The sequence below is a fragment of the Buteo buteo genome, chromosome 25 (assembly GCF_964188355.1).
Source record: "Buteo buteo chromosome 25, bButBut1.hap1.1, whole genome shotgun sequence".
NCBI classification, from domain to species: Eukaryota; Metazoa; Chordata; class Aves; order Accipitriformes; family Accipitridae; genus Buteo; species Buteo buteo.
This window is the reverse complement of record NC_134195.1, coordinates 19,676,247-19,695,092: the sequence shown is the minus strand read 5'-3', so window position 1 is coordinate 19,695,092 and position 18,846 is coordinate 19,676,247. Positions and strand designations below refer to the sequence as shown.

The window sequence follows — 18,846 nt, the reverse complement described above, 5'->3', positions numbered from 1 at the left end:
TCTTGAAGAGCGTTGAAGAACCAGGGGAACAACTCCCACCTAATTTTAAGATACACAGTCTCTTTCACAAACTGAGAAAGATCTAATGTTGCCTGTAATGATACAAACATAGGCCTGAATGAAGTGAGGTCCCACTCATTCAACTGCTGCTGAAAGAAGTTGTTCCTCTCTGGCGTAATATGAAGATTACGAATCCTGTCCCAAAAGAAGTTGGACCAATTCAGAGCAAAGCATTCAGGTACTGGCCAGGACCAGGTAAGTATAAAACTCTATACCTACAGTGGCGTGAGCAGCAGACAGAATAAATCTGGTGTGTGATGGGAGGACAGACCTTAAACTACTACACAGTACCTTTGACTTCTTGCAGTGATTTACTCAATTTGATATTTAAAAAAGAAAACATGTATTTACAATAAAACATGTTCCGAAAGTTCACCTGCTCCATTGATCAATTGGCTAGGTAGATCTTTCAGCAGAGCAAAGTTGATTGATAGGGTAGGATTGATATGCCCAATAGCTTAAATGCACAAACAACTGCAAAGGAAAATATTACAAGTACAATAACGGGTGAAAAAGCGGGAATAAAGCACACCTGAATGTTGGGACTTGCTTGTCCAACAGACTGTCCCTGCCACCCCTTACCCCCACTTTGTTGTTTCATTCTACAAAATAAGAAAACAGTTTTACATTGCATCATTTTCTCAAAATTAGTTTATGACCTAGGCCAAATCCAAGCTACTAAAATGTCTCTATACCAATGGGCAGTCAAAAATTTCGAATATAATAACTGGGCTGATAGCTGTGCTGGACTGTAATCCTCACTAGCAGCCATTTTACCAGTAACAGCTAAAATAAAAAGAAGTAAAAATCCCAACAGTGAAAAAAGTTACTTGTCGTGTTCTCCTGACCAGTGATCATGAGTGGCGTAAGACCTGCCTGAACAGTTATGTGACAGTAGCAGCTGCAGCGGATGAGCGAACAAGTCTTCAAAAACCTGATTTAACCAGCTAGGTAGATAACAAAGTCTGGTATGGTTTAAGTTAATACAGTTCTTTGTTTTCAGGTCCTATCAGTATTCTGTCTTTTACTAAAGTTTGCTCTGGGAAGGAACACTTATGAGCTTTTACCTACTTTTTTTTTTTTTTTTTGGCTTCAAGACACAGCTGCTGAATACATTTAGTGCACTGTTTCCATAAGATCTCTACAAGACACTTTTGGTCAGCTCTTGTGCACACCAATAGCTGCCTGCTGCTGGGGGTAGTGCAGGGGGAAGGTCTCAATTATATTATTAGCAGCTTTCAAATAATTTCAAAGACAGGATATTATCCATTTCTTTCATTTTTCTCTGAAAAAAATTTCTGGGCATTGTTCCAAGCAAGAAACAACCAGCACCAAACCTAAAATTTTGACCAACTGGTGTATTCAGAAGGACAAAAAGATGGTAGCTCTCCACTTAGCAATTTGAAAGAAATTTCTAAAAACTATTGGGAGTGTATGTCACGCAGAGATACATTGGAACACTTTGCCAAATGAAGGCATAGGGGTTTTTGTTGTGTTGGTTGGTTGGTTTTTTTTGGTTTTGTTTGTTTGTTTTTACACAGTTTTATTTGAAGGGTGACTTCCTTCTAGAAAAAAGTTCACCTGTAGTCATATCAAATAAAACCAAAAAAGTGTCACCTATTATCTTCTAATAACTGTGTCTTAGATATCCCATCAGCCAGTTTCAAGCACTTGACATGACAAAGGTCCTGCTTCACTGCAAGTCCCTCCCAAAACAGCAAATGAAGTTTAGCTTGGGCTTGCAGCAGTTTCTTCTGTCAGGCTTCATGTGCCCACGGAACTCCTTAAAGAAAGTGCTCAGAGCAGAAAAGTTAAAAATCCAGGTATGAAAGCTACACTTCTGAGAGACAAAACCAATCATAATTAATTCAGTCTTTCAAAACTGATTCTAATTTTTACTGTTTCCTGTTCCTCCTTCCTAGCTATTCAGAGCAGATAGGATTTCTCTGTCCTCTTAAATTAGGATCCCTTGTCATCCATGACTTCCATCAAGATGTTTGAAAATCTCTTCTTTCCCCTTCCTCCTAAGGAAAAGGCAGAGTGACAATCTTGGTGGAAAAGAGAGATGCCACCACCATCATCCAATATCTACTTGGACAAGACATGCTGTAAAGCAATCAGTCTTACGGCAGTTGTCATACGTTTCCCTACTTACTGTGAAATAACATCACTTTTACTGAACGTATCCCTCTTGGCTTCGGCTAACTCCAAGCCATACTTTGGTCTGGAAGGAGATAAAGCTCTTCTTTTACAGTTTGACACCTTTCAAAGTGTTTGAAATGCAAATACGCAACATCAAGAAATAACTAACACAAGTATTTAAACAGAGAGCTGCTTTGAGAGCAAATGTGCTTTCCGTAAGAGCAGGTCTGGAGTTCATAAACTTCCAGTTCCTGAGGAGCTGACCACTTGCTAGCCCTGCATGTGCTGGAACAACACGCTGCCACTTGTTGATCATAAACATTCCCATTCACAAATCTGATACTAAACAAATAAACCACACGACATCTCGCAGGCTTCATCTCCAGCTGCTGTGAATTCTCCTTTTACTAGCTACTCCCTTGCCGCAGCGCTTGTGGCCTTTCCTTCGCTTCTGGAGAACCGGGAGGGGGAACGCTGGAAGGGCTTCATCTGGAGCAAACAGCTTTATTTATCCCCTCCCAAAATCTCATTCTGTTTCTGGGGCGTATCTGTCTCTGCAAAAGCTGGTTTTAAAGCATCTGTTCGCGCCAGCAAACCGAGGACGAGAGCAGCTCGCACCTTTCCGTACGTGGTGCGGGTGCCCTCATCGTTTGGATCTTCACCAGCGCCCTGAAATTACTTTTTTTTTTTTTTTTTTTTTTTTTACCAGAGGAAAAACCCAAAAGCCCCGGGGCTTTGGTACGACCACCGCCAGAGAAGCGGCACCCGGGGCCAGCCCGAAACCCTTCCTCACCCCTTCGCCGACCGGCGTTCAGCACCACAGACCCGGGGCGCCGCGGACCCCGCTCCCCCTTCGGCGCCGCAGGCAGCGGCCCGGGCTGCACCCCACGTCCACCCCTCGGACACGGGTGGACGACAGACTCCCTCACACCCGCGGAGCCCGGCCCCGGCTCCCGACCGCCGCCGTCCCCGCTCACCTGCCCGCGGCGGTCAGCCCGGCGGCGGCCAGGAGGGCGGCCAGCAGCGCTCCCCCGGGCGCCGGCACCATCGCCCGGCCGCGGGGAGCCGGCCCCCCCGGTCCCGGCTCCGGCCCCGATGCTCTGAGGAGGCGGCGGGAGGATCGGAGAGCGGGCGGGCGGCGGGACGGGGGGCTGTATAAACCGGGCGGGGCGGGGCGGGCCCGCCTCCGGCCGCGCTCGCCTCAGGCGGCCCACAGGGAGCGGGGCGGCGGGCGGGAAAGGCGGGCGGCGGGCCGCCGCGGCCGGGTGGGGAGGGCAGGCCGCAGCTCGGGAAACGCCGCCCCGCCGGTTTGGAGCCACGGTGAAAAAGCCACGGTAAAAGCCACGGGAGCCCGGCGGGGAGCTGCGGGTGTGCCCCCCTCAGCCCCGTCCCGAGAGCAGGCGCGGCCGCGGCACCTCTGCGGTGGGTTCCCCTCACAGGGAGGTGACATTTTTCCCCTGAGAGACCGTCGGGACTCGCCTCTCAGCGGCCGCACCTTCCGTGGCCGAACCGCGGGGAAGCTGCCGAGGCAGCCGACCCTGCGCTAAGAGCTTGCTGGAGCTGATGGTGCGGTTTGGTCCCAGCGTTCATTTCTCGCTAGCTGGTCCTTCGGCTTTTGGTGTTGCAGCCGCCCCCCCCGTATATCCTGCGGGGCAATGCTTGCATGTGGGGGGGTGCTGGGTTTCGTATTAGGGTTTTTTTTTCCTCCATTCCCCCAAGATTAATTAAGAACTCTTATCTTTTCTTGCAGTGACGGAGAAACTTGGGAAAGATGTGACTGACCGATGTTTGCCAGCAAATGAAAAAAATTTCAGTGCGATACTGGTAAGCTGTGTTCTGCCTGTGTTGACGCCTTCCTCATACTTACTATAAAAGCGCCCAGCAGGAGGGTATATCTTTTTTTTGTTTTGTTTTATTTTTTTATGCCGATGCTCACACTAGCCTACTTGCTAGACACTGTTTCTGCTAAATACTAAAGCGTATTGTGTCAAAAAGCATTGACTCTGTTCCCAGTTTCCACAATTTTCCCAATCCCAAGCTCTGGAGAGTTGTTCCTGTTAGAAGCAACTCCGCTGTATTGAGCATATGGAGAGGGCAGCCAGAATCAGCAGGGACAACGTAGCACTGGTACAAAGCAGGAGCTATCGAGTCAGATTTAGTGTTCTTATCAAAAGTATCTGGATGTCGGATTCTGAGCCCATTCGGCGTTGGACACATCGAGAATTAGACCAGGGAGTGTAAAGAGCAGCTGTTACAAAGGCCAGCTTGATGGAAAGTTACAACCTGAGTAATCACAAGGAAGTAGTAATTCATACTTAAAAATCCCAGGTGCAATGTAATATTCACAGTCAGTGAGTTGATTCAGAAAGCAGAAATATTTATAAAAGTAGTGTTGAAACAAATTTGAATGTTGAAGTTGAGAGAATTCTGACCTACAAGGACAATTCTGGAGTGAAAGTACCCACCACTACCACCAACCAACATTGTTTGCTGGGTAAATTTCTTATGAAATACCTACAATAGCTCTGATTGCAGTGATAAGGTGTCTAACACAAAATAAAATAGGGAAAGCTTTTAATGCTCTTGACTGTTTGCATTTGAATCACACCACCCAGTCAGTCATCTTATAGACCTTTGTGAGCGTGAGGTCAGTCCTGGAACATCACTGGGGGTTTGAAGGGACTAGTTTTCCTTTTCCAAGAGAACGGAAAGCTGAGGAATAAGTGACTTACCTGGGATCACCCAGGAAGTCTGTGGTAAAGGCAGGAAAAGAAAAGAGAGCCTCTTGCAAGGTCACTTGCTGTGGGTCACCCCACTTGCTTCAGCAGGTGTCAACAAGCATGCCTCAGCAGGTTAGGCTGGGATGGCTGACACAGTCAGTGCTGCTGGCTGTCTGCCATCCCCAGGGATTGTGAGGAATGCTGCAGGAGAGCGTTTGTAGGCTGGCATATTGAATTCAGCGTTTTAAGTCTTTGGCCAGCTTTTTCTTCTGTCATCCTTGCCATGGAAATGGGAATGTCCAGGAAACCTGGGATGCGAACTGTTTTAGTGACTCCAGCTTAATCCTCTCTGGAGCAATAACAACACCTACACTCAAGAGAGGTATCTGAAGCAGTGGTAACTATTTGGGTCAGCCTAAAATCTCTGCAAAAAGGTTTTCCAGGAGTTTCCACAATGGTTGTATCAAAAAATTTTGAATGAGATAACTTTTCCAATGGTCCTAAAACAATCAGATGTTTTCCTGCGCTGTCCATCTACATTTGGTTTTAAGTGTGTGCCAGGCTGTCATCTGCCACTCATTTCTTTCAACTCCTGAAACTACAGATATCACCCCAAAATAAGTTTAAGTCATCTTAAAGAGTGGAGCTGTACAAAAGCTGTACCAAAAGATGGCAAATTTAGTCCCAGGATTCAAATGACATCTAATTAAAAAAAATCATGTGCAATGCTGATTATGTGCTGTACAGGATGGTAAAGACGCTTTTCTTTTTTTTCCGCTGGCTGCTGGACACAAAAGCCATTGCCGGCTTGCAGCTGTTATGCTGTCTTTCTGAAATGCAGTAGTACCTTGAGACTCTCCAACTCTCTTCATTAGACTTGTCTTCCTGTATGGGAGGAGTACTCTTTCCATTTTAGTTAAACCAGTGCTGTGTAGAAAGCATTCCAATTACTTATGTCTGTTTTCAAAGACACACAGTTTTCATTACAAACATTTATTCCGACAAATAGATAGAAATGTATCATTTGATGCTGGGCTTGCCATTAAAATATTGATCGGTATTCAAGACAAGTGTTTTTGGTCAGAAGAGAATTCAGTTCTGAATTGTAATGCATGTAGTCTGTTATGAGCCATAAATATTTCTTCAAAAATATTTCTTTTTTTTAAAGAGTGACTTGTGGATAGATAATAAAATGATTGCCTGAAACGCTGTCCTTCATTTAGAACAATAATTAGAGAAACAAGAGCAGTGGATTTCATAGAGCACAACTACATTTGCTAGGATATTAATATTTGCATTGTTTAGCCTTTCTAGGCTGCAAGATACCAAGCTTTCCTGAGATCCTCTGTCACACAGCATTTTGCTGCATGATTTCTAAGGGGAGAAATTCTCATCTCAGGTCATGATCCATCGTTGAAAAGATGGGACGGAGTGAAACAGGACACAGATATTACTCACACCATTTTAATTCGGTTTTGCTTTAACCATCCAAAAAGTTACATGCGTAACTTTGCCACAGAAGAGGTCAAGGCTCCAACTATACTTTTATTACCTATGTTTTTGGGAAAATTCTGAAATTACACTTGCCTGACCTGGTTATAACAAGAATGCAAGTGTTTTAATCACCTGTTGTAATCAACCTGAGCCACAGTGTGTAAATCATGATTTCCATTAATACATTTATGATTTCGCACTCCACCTTATCCCCAGCGACTATTGCCAGTGTTGACCTTCTACACTGCTAATCTCAACATGCTTTTAATCTCTAGTGTGTAGAAATAGAGAAAAGAAGTTGTGAGGTGATAAAAAGGCTCCACCTAGACTTTTGAATTTTTTTCAGTTACAAGCAAAACACACAGGCTTGATTTAACTTCCTGATGTGACAGATTTATATATAGAATATATTTATATATATATAATCTATATTCCTCTGAGTATGAAAAGTACTGCTGGCAGAAGGTGAAGCAGAAGAAGCAGTAATGCTTAGAGATTATCACAGCAAACAGAGCTAGGCTGCACTGAGTAAATGACACACAAAATGCCAAGCCTATGCTTTACACATGCCAGTTTTTACCTGGCTCATGGCCAGGAAGCATTTGATGGGTTAATGTGTTAAAGGGGACTACTAGCTGAAGAATGAGGTACAGGGAGTCTGTTATTTCAACATACATTTGTATGACTATGCAAAATGTTAACAAATTCATTGCAAAAACTAAGTTATTTTAACATTTGTTTGGAAAATGTGTGATTTTAAGCTTGTATATTTCAAATACATTTAAAAATACATATATATTTTTCCCAAAAGGCAGTTATGAAGAAGAAATGTTCTTTTGCAATAGATGTATAAATGGCAGCACATAATCACTAGCACAGCTGCAGAGCCCTGGTATCACAACACCTTGTTTCCAGGGAGCAGCAACACAAAAAAGTGTAGCAGAAAAAAAACACTAGAAAATAATTTTGGAAAGAAAAGAGAATATGTGAAAGAACTTTATCACTTAAAAAAGAGGTATCTGAAAAGGAAAGTTTCTGAGATATTTTTTTTCTAATAAAGGACTCCTTGCCTGACAAAGGTTTTGCTTCTTTTCACTCATTAGGAGACCCAGCCTACTGATCAGTGTCAGTAAAGTCAAACACAAGTAATACTCTGTTACAATGTCTCTGTTTTTCTTTAAAAATCAATTCCAAAATAACGATAGGATGCTGTAAGCCTACATATAGGTAGCAAATATGTAAGGTTTTGGTGCCACTCGTATAATTTCAGCCAGAAGAGACAGGAATCCTCTGGAAATGCACTACCTAGTACAAACTTCTGTATATTCCTTGGCCATCTGCAGAATATGTTTTTATTTTTGTCAATACTGCCATTTTGTACTAGTGAATCTGTATTTATTTTATAGTAGCAAATTTCAGTGGAATAACCCTTCATTCACACCTGTACAAATGAGAGGAAAAATCCTGCGGCAGGGCTCAGGGGAGCACACTGCATTTCTGGGCTGCTCCCAGAAGTTGGCATGATCTTCTTCCCCATGGTCTGTCAGCCCTGGTGGTCCCTGCTAAGTAGTATTTCACAGCAATGCCCACTGGAACGGGACTGGCCCTGGGTCTCCTCCATTCCCTGTGATTTATTAGGGAGCTATTTATAGAGGTTGTAGTCATGGCTGTGTCCTGAGTGAAAGCTAATGGGCAGTTTTTGGACCACCCTTCCAATCTTGCCCTGAGCTCTCACGGGGGCTGTTTCATACCAGGCTGACATAAGAGTGGCCCCGGGGCTTCGCGAGTCATATATAACATGTCTTACAGGAATCTCTCTCAGCTTTTAGAAAACCCCTTTTTTACTGCATATAATCCTGATGCCAAAGTAGACCTCATGGCTCCTGTTGTCCATATATTTTCTTGAGGTCTAGAATGCAAAATGGGAAATTAATGGGATGGCAGTCATTAATCCTGCTGCTAGATTGAACACAGGTCTTGTTACTGTTTCGTGAAACACTGCCCCTAGTTTTTGGGTCTTAACTATGTTTTACTTAGCTATGTTTGACATCTCTGGACTGAGGTGAGGCCCCATGACAGGACTGCTTTGCTCACTGAGGGTGCAGTTTCCCAAAATTGGGTGAGCAGACGTAACAGCTTTGAATTTGGGGGGGGTGGCTGTCCTGCTGACACCCCTCATTTCCTCCTTTGCCTGACTCCTAGCCATGCACTAACATCACTGGCCCCCACTGCTGCCTGTCTGACTGCTAACATGATGCTGGAACTCACTAAAATGTATCCAGAACAAAAGAAAAAAAAAGAAGGAAAAAAAAAAAAAGGTAATCTGCAGTTTTAGTCAGATAAATTGGTTTAGTAAGACCTCCAGTGAGCACCAGGGCCAGCATCCATGTTGGAGGTGGGAGGGAGGAGCAGGGAACAAGATGTCTTTCTCCTGGCAGGGGAGAACTTGGTGGTGAGCTTGCCCAGCAAACTAAATCCTGTGCCCCCCAGTGCTGTGTTTGTGCTAAACTGCATGTGTGTAAGCAGACTACTGGCATGGAGCTGTTGACATTTCAAATTAAAAACTCTGATCAGGTTTATGTCTGCTTGACTTGAGTATTTTATCTCTACAGCTGTACCATCATGTCCTCCATTGACATACGTGTGAAAATGAGCTTATGCTGACAAAGTGAAAAGCCTGAAAATGTGACATACTCTGCAAGCCGGTTTCTGCTCTTGCTACAACATTGCAGCACTTTGCAGCTGATTGCATTAAAGGCTTGGGCTTTGCAAGAGGAGGTAAGAAAACACAGAATTTTAAATTGCACCTCCTGCAACTCAGTGACCTCTATCTCAATGAAATTAAATCCTTGTTTTATCATGGGTATGAAATTGCTTTTGTATTTAAAGCAAGTATTACATGTATAAAATAATAATTAAAAATACTGCAAGTCAGTTTTAACCCATAAGGAGATAGGGCTTTGAGATTAACTAGGTTTCTTACTAACACTAAATAATCCCCCCATATTTCCCTTGTCAGTTACATGAAATGATTACCATCACTACGCTTAATAGGCTGCTTTCAGTCATGCATAAAATACTGCCAGTAAAATTGCCTGGTCAATAACACATAATGGAAAAACTTATTCTCATTTGGTTTACAGGTCATAAAGATTGCAATTATTTACAATAAAAATGCTAAACTAAATGATATATATTTTGCCTTCAAAATTAAAAAGATGTTTCAAGGCAATTTTAGTGTATAGATTTTAGCTTAATCAGAAATAACCTTACAGTAAACGTGTCACAACCTTTATGGTTATGAATTTAAGAATCAGATGTTGCTCTCAGTAATCACGAGTGCTTCCATTTTAGGTCATTTGTACAGTTCCTATGAGTAAGGTTAAGTGGGTATGAGCCCCGATGTATAGATCAGATGAGCTACTAAAGAAAGTCACTGTTCTTTTATAACTCATCATCATTAGCTGTCATCATCATCATTATCAATGACAACTCCTATTAAACTGGGACTGAGCTGGCATAGAGAACCATTTTCAGAATCTCTACAGAAAGTTATCTCTGGCCTTCAAGAACCTAAGATTTCCTAGGGTTCAAATTTCAAGCATACTTTTTGAAAATGCCCATTAAGTGATTTTTAAAGGCACAAGTGAAACACACATGCTCTCCTGTATTAAAAACTAGCGGGAAGTTAGCATCTGTTTCCCACTGTTTTGGGTTTGTGTGGCGAGGTGTTTTTGGGAGCAGGGTAGGGTCCGCAGGGCCGGCTCCTGTGAGAAGCTGCTGGAAGCTCCCCCGGCTCCAAGCCGGACCCGCCTCTGGCCCAGGCCGAGCCCCTCAGGGACAGTGGAAACACCGGTGGGAGAGCAGATTTAAGAGGGGAAACCTGCAGGGAGTGGGGGATTGGAACGGGAGAGGAACCCCTCTGTGGGTACCGAGGTCAGGGAGGAAGGCAGGAGGGGATGCCCCCGCAGCCCGCGGTGAGGCGGCAGGCTGTCCCCCCCAGCCATGGAGGGGAGCGGAGGCCCCCCAAGATGGCCGCCGCTCCGGGGAGCAGGCTGGGACTGAAGGACTGCAGCCCGCGGGAGGGACCCACCTTGGAGAAGTTGTTGGAGGACTGTCTCCTGCGGGAGACACCCCACGGTGGAGCAGGACTGAGTGCGGAGTCCTCCTCCCCTGAGGAGGAAGGAGCGGCAGAGACCAGGGGTGAGGAACCGACCCCAGCCCCCATTCCCTGAGGAGGGAGAGAGAACCAAGAGTGGGGCTGAGGTTTGCAGGAGGGAGGGATGGGGGGAAGGTGTTCTCAGGTCAGGTTTTACTTCTCAGAATCCTTGTTTTGACTTGATTTGTAGTTTAATTTAATTAAATTGATTTTGTTTCTTCCCCAAGTTGAGCCTGTCTTTTGCCCGTGCCCATAAGTGGGGAGTGATCCCTCCCTGTCCTTGTCTTGACCCACGAGCGTTTCTTTATATTTTCTCCTCATCCCACCATGGCTGGGGGAGAGGAGTGAGCGAGCGGCTGCGTGGTGCTTTGTTACCGGCTGGGCTGAAACCAGGACACCTACTTACAGTGGCAACTCAATTGTTTTGGCAGAGGTTTGCAAAGGCCCTTACTGACTGCTTTTGACAGGAACTGGTCAGGTTCCTTGTGGATAAAGAGCCATTTTTTTTGCAGGTGTTGCCCTCTTGGCTTTCATGTTGAATGGCTCCAGGTGAATGGTAGTGACAGCAAAGAGGAAGAAAACACAAAAAAGAGGGAAGGGGAAAAAAAAGGAAAACCAAAGCTGATCATTTTTAACAAGTGAAATTATTTTTGAGGCCCTTACATGACTGTCAATATTCCTGCTATTTTTTCACCAGGATTTAAAAGTTAGCTATGCTATAAAGTAGTTATGGTAATTATGAGAAGGTTTGTGTCTCTCGCGTGACTGTTTCCTTTTCTATAATCTTTGAAGCCAGATTATGGGTGGAAAAATGATTTCTTCAGATTGATACATCCAGGCAATTAAGGCCTCAAGTCTCTTCATGCACTTCCATCTCCTAATGGCATATTTTGCAAAGTGCTGGGAAATTCACCAAATTTCTGTTTGCTTAGGTTTTTCCTACTTTTCCTACTTGCTACTTCCCCTCTGAAAGTTACTGCAGAACTGCTCTGTAGACTCGCAGATCCCAGAGCTCCCATGCCAGGGAGGAGATTAAGTCTCCCCAGCATGCTGGAGGTACATGAAATACAGGCACTGAGGCGGCTCTAGCTGTACCATGACTTACTATGCTTTTTCCTCTGAGGCAGTAGCACTCATACTCAAAGGAATGGAAGGGTGGGCTGGAAGATGGCTTACTGAGGCTGTGGAAGAGCTGAGCTAGGTTTGCCCCTTTTTTTCCCCACACTTCAAGTATTCCTTCCGATAGAAAGGAAGGGTTACATTTTCAAATTAAACCTTGAACTCTGAAAAGTGCCACAAGTCCTGTGCGAAGAACCCAACACCAAGTATCCAATACATAATGCCCCCCATGTGAGCCCTTGTCTCCCACCTGGCCTGTTTTAATTGATACCTACACAAGCCATGTACGTATTGGGGACTGAAGTTTCCAACAGCTCTGTGAATGAATGTAATAAGAGATCACTGTGTGGTTTTTACTTAGGAATTTTGTAAGTTTAACTTCCTGGCTTTTGACATGATTTTCTTTAGTTTCAGGTCTCCTGCCAAAAAGATTTAGACATTTTTTCCTCATTATTTCCCTACATACTAAAGCACAAATCTTCCGCTGCTTGACTACATTAGCCTGTAACAGAACTAATTCAGTCACTGTTGATCCTCATTATATAACACTTTCTGTATGGTAGCCTAATAACATGGTACCTTTGTCTTGGTAGTTTATTTTATTTCTGACAGAAAAAAACCGGTGATTTTAAAGTTTGTTCAGTAATACTACATTTAAAAAATGAAAAGCTCATGTAATGTATACCTTTATTTTATCATATCAATAAGTGTTAAATGTTAATTGACTGTCCTGTAATTCAGTGCTTTGAAGCTTTAAACTTTAACAATTTGTCCTTTTTACTTGAACCATCAAAATGTAACAGTTCAGCATGTGGCAAAAGAATGAAAAAAAGTTGGGATTAAACCAGATGGGGCCAGAGTGAATTTATCATTGGGTCCACAGCTGCTGCTTTTCAGCTTTTGCTAATTTGCTGCTGCCCTTTGAGATTACTGGATGGAGAATAGCAGTAGATTTCTGCTAACTTGGATCCTCAGGATGCGTCCTTGCTTGTTCCCCTTGAGCATCTCAGTACTGGCATGCTCAGTAACAGTGCAAAAATCTTAGCTTAGTGGGGAAGCACAAGACCGACCCCCATGTAACAATTGTGACTTTATAGAAATAGAGGAAGGAGACTGTAGCAATCTGAAATTCATAGTTCTGACATTTTATCTAATTTTTAAAAACTCCAAACACTTTTAATTAAATGAAAACAATTCTAGGGATTTTCTTGGAAATCTATAGTGATACAACTCTGTTAGGATTATTACTACTTTTACTATAATGATTATTATCATTTAACATTTCAGTTGCAGTACTGCTTAAAAACCACAGCCATCCATAAGGTGTTTTACAAACACTATCATAGGAAGTACTCTTTACCCTAATCATACCAATTTAAAAATTTAAAGTATAAGACAGCCTTAAAATCAGTAATGAACATCTTTTTTTCCTGTTCGGGCTTTTAGAATGAAAGCTTATCTTCAGATAAGAGGTATGGAAAATGCTTTTAAAAATTACAGCTACATCTTTTCATTGTCACCTGACATTTTAGGGAAACTGTCAGTGGTCGTGAAGCACCCAGGATGACAGGAGTGAGAAGAATGGGGCAGCTGGGCTCTGCATTTACAGGAGGAAGCCAAGGGTCTAAAGACTCTTCTCTGCCTGTATTTTTTTAAATGACCATATCTAGCTTGAGAGCTGTTACATTTTTGCGAGCCAGGATGCAGAGCTGCTTTGCAGAATTCATCAAGCCCCTCTGCATGTTAAAGTACTCAGTTCCTAGAGCAGGTATTTTCTCCTATTGCAGCTGAAGTTACTTGTAGACTGAATGAAGGTTTACATCTGTTAAAACAGTGAAATCCATTTAGTCCATTGAGGTAATTAAGTTATTTGTAAAGACAATCTGCCATGTGTATGGCCATCTAAATAGCTTTGGACAGAAAGCTTGATCCACAGCAGGGTAAGTCCACTTTGTGAGTGGCCAGAGACTGATTTCCCCATGCAAAGGTTTATTGTTGGTTTTGAGGATCCTCACGGTTGCACATTGCAAAGGTGTTTGGTCCTGTATTCTCAGCTGACGGACTGTTGTAGTTACAATGCTAACTGCCAAGAGTACGCTTCTGTTATGTGAGTTGCAGGTTCTCTCTGTGTCTTATTATTGGGAGTAGGTGTTGGTTTTAAGATTCTAGTTTTTCTTATGCTGCAAATATCGATTATCTAATCTCTAATTAGGAGTCACAAAGGACTGATGAAGTTGAAATAGAAATACTTTAGCTAAGACATTTCCATTAAGCTTTGGATAGAGTGGAAAATAGCTCAGAGCATTAAGGACTGAAATATTGCTATAATAGCAATCCCGATTATGTCCCTTTTTTTAGGTAACTGAAGTTTCCATTTGTATTGCCAGGAAGTTTCAGATCAAGTAATTTTATAGAGTTTTCATGCAGTAGAATAAACAGAGGAATAAAAGCAAACCATTTGTTTCTTGTTCCCATGAATCATTCTATCAGCTTTAACAGACCATTTTGAAACACTAAAAGTCATGAATGGAACTTCTGAATTGTGTTAGAATCATGATTATAAAATGAATTGTGCCTATTTTTTGTTCTGGCTGCTTGAGTCTCAGAAATCATTCATTTAGTATTGCTTCAGGCTATCTTGAGAAACAAAATTGAGTTGAAATCCTTGCAGTTATTTAACTATGATCTGAGGCTTTAGGAAAACTATCAAATATCCAGAGATTTATGAGACCTGGTAATGTTGCTTCACTGAGACTATGCACATGAGGAAAAGTTGGCAGACTAGACTGTTAAAGGTAGAGCACCAGTATTAACAAATCTCTGCCACGAGGAAAATTTAGATAGAACCTCAACCTTCTTTTCCAGCTAAATTACAAAATACCCCCCAAAGTGGGCTGTTTGCATCTCTGTGATAACATTTTTCAAATTGCTGTCATGGTTAAACTCAACCTTGTGGTTCATGGGGCAACACTTGCTGTCTTCTGTGTAGCTGAGGGTATGAATCCATTGACAAGATCACCATGGATCCCAGTTACCCCCAAGAAGGGATCAGTACATCTAACCAAATTCTGGTTTCTGTGAGGGAATCCTTACTTCTGGCCAAAGTAATGGCAACCATAAAAGCTTAGTCTTTAGGAAATGATTTGTATTTTATTATATTTAAATAATGCATTCAGGGTAGTAGGTGGCCTAACACAACATTAACAAGAGCCTGTTAAAATTATACCATCAGGCAGTAGTTCACTTTTCTAAACATATAAGTAAGAGGTTTCACATGTTAGGTTTATATTCCACAGTCTGGATTTCCAAGTGAGGTTATAACGTTATGTGGCAGTAGCGACTGAATGGGAGGATATATATGCATATTTGATGACTTGTTCAGGAGAACATGAAGAAGAACTCAAAGCCAACAAAGTTTTTGTCAGCTAAGACAAAGGTCATTAAACAAAAGGAAGACAATATGGAATTAATGAAAAATCTGAGGGGATCATGGATAAAAATATGTGGGGAAATGTCTAGTCAAGGTTTTCTTTGCTGCAGTCTGGTTCTCTGGCATGGACGTTTGTTACAGTTTCAGTTGCATCAGGTATGCTTTTGGAGTGCATCTTAAGGTTTCAGCTAAAATCCATGAAATCTGTTTTACAAGGTCTGTGTGAACCTAAGCATGCTAAACAGAGTCAGTCATGAGATTTACTTAAGTGCAATTATAATTTGAACTAAAATGCAGATGTAGACACGCCATCTGTGTCTGCATTATGGACAGTACTGGTATTACAATAAATAAATGCTTGCTTTTTGGAAAAAATCTTTCCAAAAGGACTCCTTCAAACCCTCAGTTTTTTTATCTGGCTGTCTACCCTTGTCTTTATGTGACTTCTTTCATAAGCTCTTTCCTCTTCCCTAGACCTTAATTTTCAAGGCTTAAAAATATGGCTACATCATTTTTCTGAAAATAATCCCCTTCCTGATCTCTGCTCCTGAAAGAACCATCTTGTCACATACATGTGTAGAAAGTGTTTTTCACTTCTAGATATCGTCTAGGTGAACGTTTTGGTCTGTGTCACTCTGTCACAAAACAGAGTAGTACACAGTGCCTTCCTCTGGATGACAAATGACTTCTTGCTCTGGTTGCTTCTCTTGTCAGCCAACATAATCTCAATATGGCTTTTATTGTTAGTGATCAATCTGTTCTTAAGTGGAAACTGTCATTTCCAGTAGTGAATCCGACTTGGAATGAGATTGTATCCTTTATGTTTCTGATCATTTTATATGTCTATCACCTCCTCTAGAATGGGATGTTTCATTCTTTCTGGTTTTTTTTCTGGGATATCTAGTTTCTAGCTCTTTTGCTTTGAAGTCACCCACTGACACCACTGTTTCACCCACAGACTCTGTTCTTCAAACCCACTGATACACCTCTAGAAACAACACTTGTGATATTAATCTTTCACTTCTGCAGTCAGATTCCGGTAATTTGTTCCCGGTTCTTCACTGATATTACTGGGCTCATCCCACACATCAGACCAGAACAAGAACCGTCTGTGAGATGATTTTGGCACATTGCTCTGATGGATGCTCAATTCCTTATTCATATGTATTGTGGGCAGAACAGAAACTATTGATTAATATTTTGCATGCTTTCTTCTGATTTGGCTCAGAAGTATTAAAAAAACCAAACAGGGAGGAGGGTAAAGTGACGCAAAAAAAATGGTATCTGCTAAGTTTCTGGGCTCCTAGGAACTCCTGCAAAAATGTCTCTCAGCCCCTGAGTACGCAATGACTTTCTAGTACAACATACTTAGTAATCCTTCTCCTGGCATCTTGTGATGCTTATAAAGCTGGCTATAAACTAACCAAACATTCGTGCACCATCTATAAATTATGAGATAGAAAAAGACAAAAAGCATGCAAACATTTTCTGATTAAAATTGTACTTGGAAAGGAAGAGCCTCACAGGGGTTTTATTGCTTTAATGCTCTAGCCACTGCCTAGCAGCCATGCAGGAGTCATTCAGGAGTCTGGAGTCCAGTCAGGTAAGATACTGAAATGTCAAATGAGAGTTTTGGAGATGTTCTTACTCTTCAGCTGAACTTTCTGAATTCCCTATGACTACTCCTGCCTTCATACAAATCTTAATCTAGGGAAGATCCAACAAAAATAGAAGCATTGCAGAATTAAGTTAAATTTAAAAATGTCTAAATATGCAATATTTTATAAAACTTTGTTTTTCAGTAATGATTGCTCACATAAATGTTCAGTTGATACAGTTTCATATTTACAAGTGCACACATTTCATTCTTTGTTGTGTCCGTGGTTTTGAAACTGTTGTCATTGGCTTTAGTCCCAGTCTAGGATCCAGGTAGAAGATCTCTGAGTTGTATTTCACGCAGAATCAGGACTGTCCTCTTGAAGTTGATCTGCTGTCTTGCTCCCACGGCTAGAAATCTTTACAGGTTTTGGAGTTCAAAACTATTAATTTCCTTACATAATACAGACATCTTTTACCACTCATCACTTTTGTACCATGTCACTCTGTCTCCTAGAGTGGTACTTAATCTTATTGCTGCATTTGCATTGCAGAGTAGACATCCATCTCTTTGGTCATAACCACTCTGTCTTGGAACTTTTTCCTCCAACATGTATTCATCTCCTTTAAATTTTGCATGTGAGCCAGGTATTTCTTAAGCTTATATGTGGAGATGTATTATTACAGGTATTTTTACAACAAACATCTGTTTAACATCTATCTGTTGCTAATATGAACAATGTAAAGCTAAGTGTATGTCTTAAGTCCCTCCTGGAAAATATTTTTGCTGCATTTTATTTTTGCTTCTCAGCTGTGTACATACTGTAAATAAATTTGTACTCTGAAGCCATAGTGTTTATGTCCAACTGCCTCTCTCCCTCATCCATCCCTGCTCTCCTTTCCTTAAAGGTGACTACTCAGAAACATCTGCTTTCTATTACTCTGAGTCAAACAGAAAACAATCACAGTGCTCATTAAGAAGTTTCTATGTTTAACCTTTGCATGGCAACTCTCAGAGAAAGAGGACCTCCCAGCTTTTTTCCTCCTCCCAGCTTTTTTCCTGTTATTTTCTCACCATAAACTCTCAAGAAGGCTTTCGGCAGCTCTTCCGTGATGCTTGGTTGCTTGCCTGGAAGCTTGACCTTCTGAAATACCCCGTTCTTAGACTCTTCAGTCTTCAAGTCACATTGGGTGGTGTGCTTACCACAGTAACTGGAAAATGACTGCTCTTAAAATAATAGCTGTTGTTTTAAACTTATGCAATATTTCAGAACCTCCTTGTTCACAGCACTAAAAAGCAGTTTGTTCCCATGAATGCATAGCATGGTTCTAAATTAACCCAGCCAGCTGATGAAAGCTTGAAAGCAATCAGTGTTCCAGTGTGCTTGGTAGGTGTTCTTTCATTTCACCCACAGTTACTTGTGGTCTGCGTTCAGGAAGATGGAAAAGCTCTGCTCTTTCCCATTGTCCAAGAAGCGTTGAGGAATGTGTGTTATAAGAAAAAGTCCTTAATGGAAAAGTAAGTTAATAACATTATATTGATGAATATTAATTCCAGATGACTTTATTACCTGGCATAAAGGCTTTTGAACTCTTTTCATTCCTTATAGGGCAGGTCACCCTTGTGGACCTGGCTGTACAGTGTTAGTATAGATGCTTATACACAGAAACTTGGTGGTAAGTGATGTAGCAAACCAGACCAGATCTAAAAGGAAGGGGAAGGTGAAAGTTCTTTGCAAAAGCTCTGAGTAAGTTGATTTTACTCACACTCATTCTCTCATTGATTGTCTTCATTCACACTCTTACTTCCACTTACTCACAAGCACCAAGCGTGTCTGAGTGGTTTGGCGCTGTGTGTGACACAAAGGACCAGGGACACTGGCTGCTGAGTCCTTGTCACAGCTCTGGGGTTCTTCATGATTGGCAGTGATGAACTAGTTTTTGGACAAATATTTCATATCCATTTAGGAATAGTGTTTTGCTATTATCCTGTTGTGATAACAGGAGGGAATGGCGTATATGATGCTCTACAACCTTGTTGCCATCCATTCTCCTGTTCTCAGAGCATCTTCCATTAAGGAGCCATTTCTGCTGTGGTCTTATCACACTGCATGTTCTCTGCATTT

General features: G+C 42.0%; 1 protein-coding gene and 1 long non-coding RNA gene across 3 annotated transcripts in view; one reads left to right on the top strand and one right to left on the bottom strand.

Moving 5' to 3' along the window:
- EGFL6 (EGF like domain multiple 6) overlaps window positions 1–3,336 on the bottom strand; it is a 41,558-nt gene extending 38,222 nt beyond the window's left edge. The window contains exon 1 of the mRNA XM_075057211.1: window positions 3,180–3,336. Coding sequence (XP_074913312.1) covers window positions 3,180–3,250 — 71 coding nt within the window. The 5' untranslated portion in view covers window positions 3,251–3,336. The remainder of the gene's footprint in view (window positions 1–3,179) is intronic.
- A 90-nt stretch (window positions 3,337–3,426) lies between these two features.
- The window catches only part of LOC142044714 (uncharacterized), a 112,576-nt gene continuing 97,156 nt past the window's right edge, over window positions 3,427–18,846 (top strand). Inside the window, exons 1-3 of one of the 2 annotated variants that reach the window (XR_012654404.1) lie at window positions 3,427–3,536; window positions 3,953–4,026; window positions 9,029–9,194. This is a non-coding gene — a long non-coding RNA (uncharacterized LOC142044714). Of the gene's footprint in view, window positions 3,625–3,952; window positions 4,027–9,028; window positions 9,195–18,846 lie in introns of both variants that reach the window. The other variant, XR_012654403.1, reaches the window with a different exon arrangement.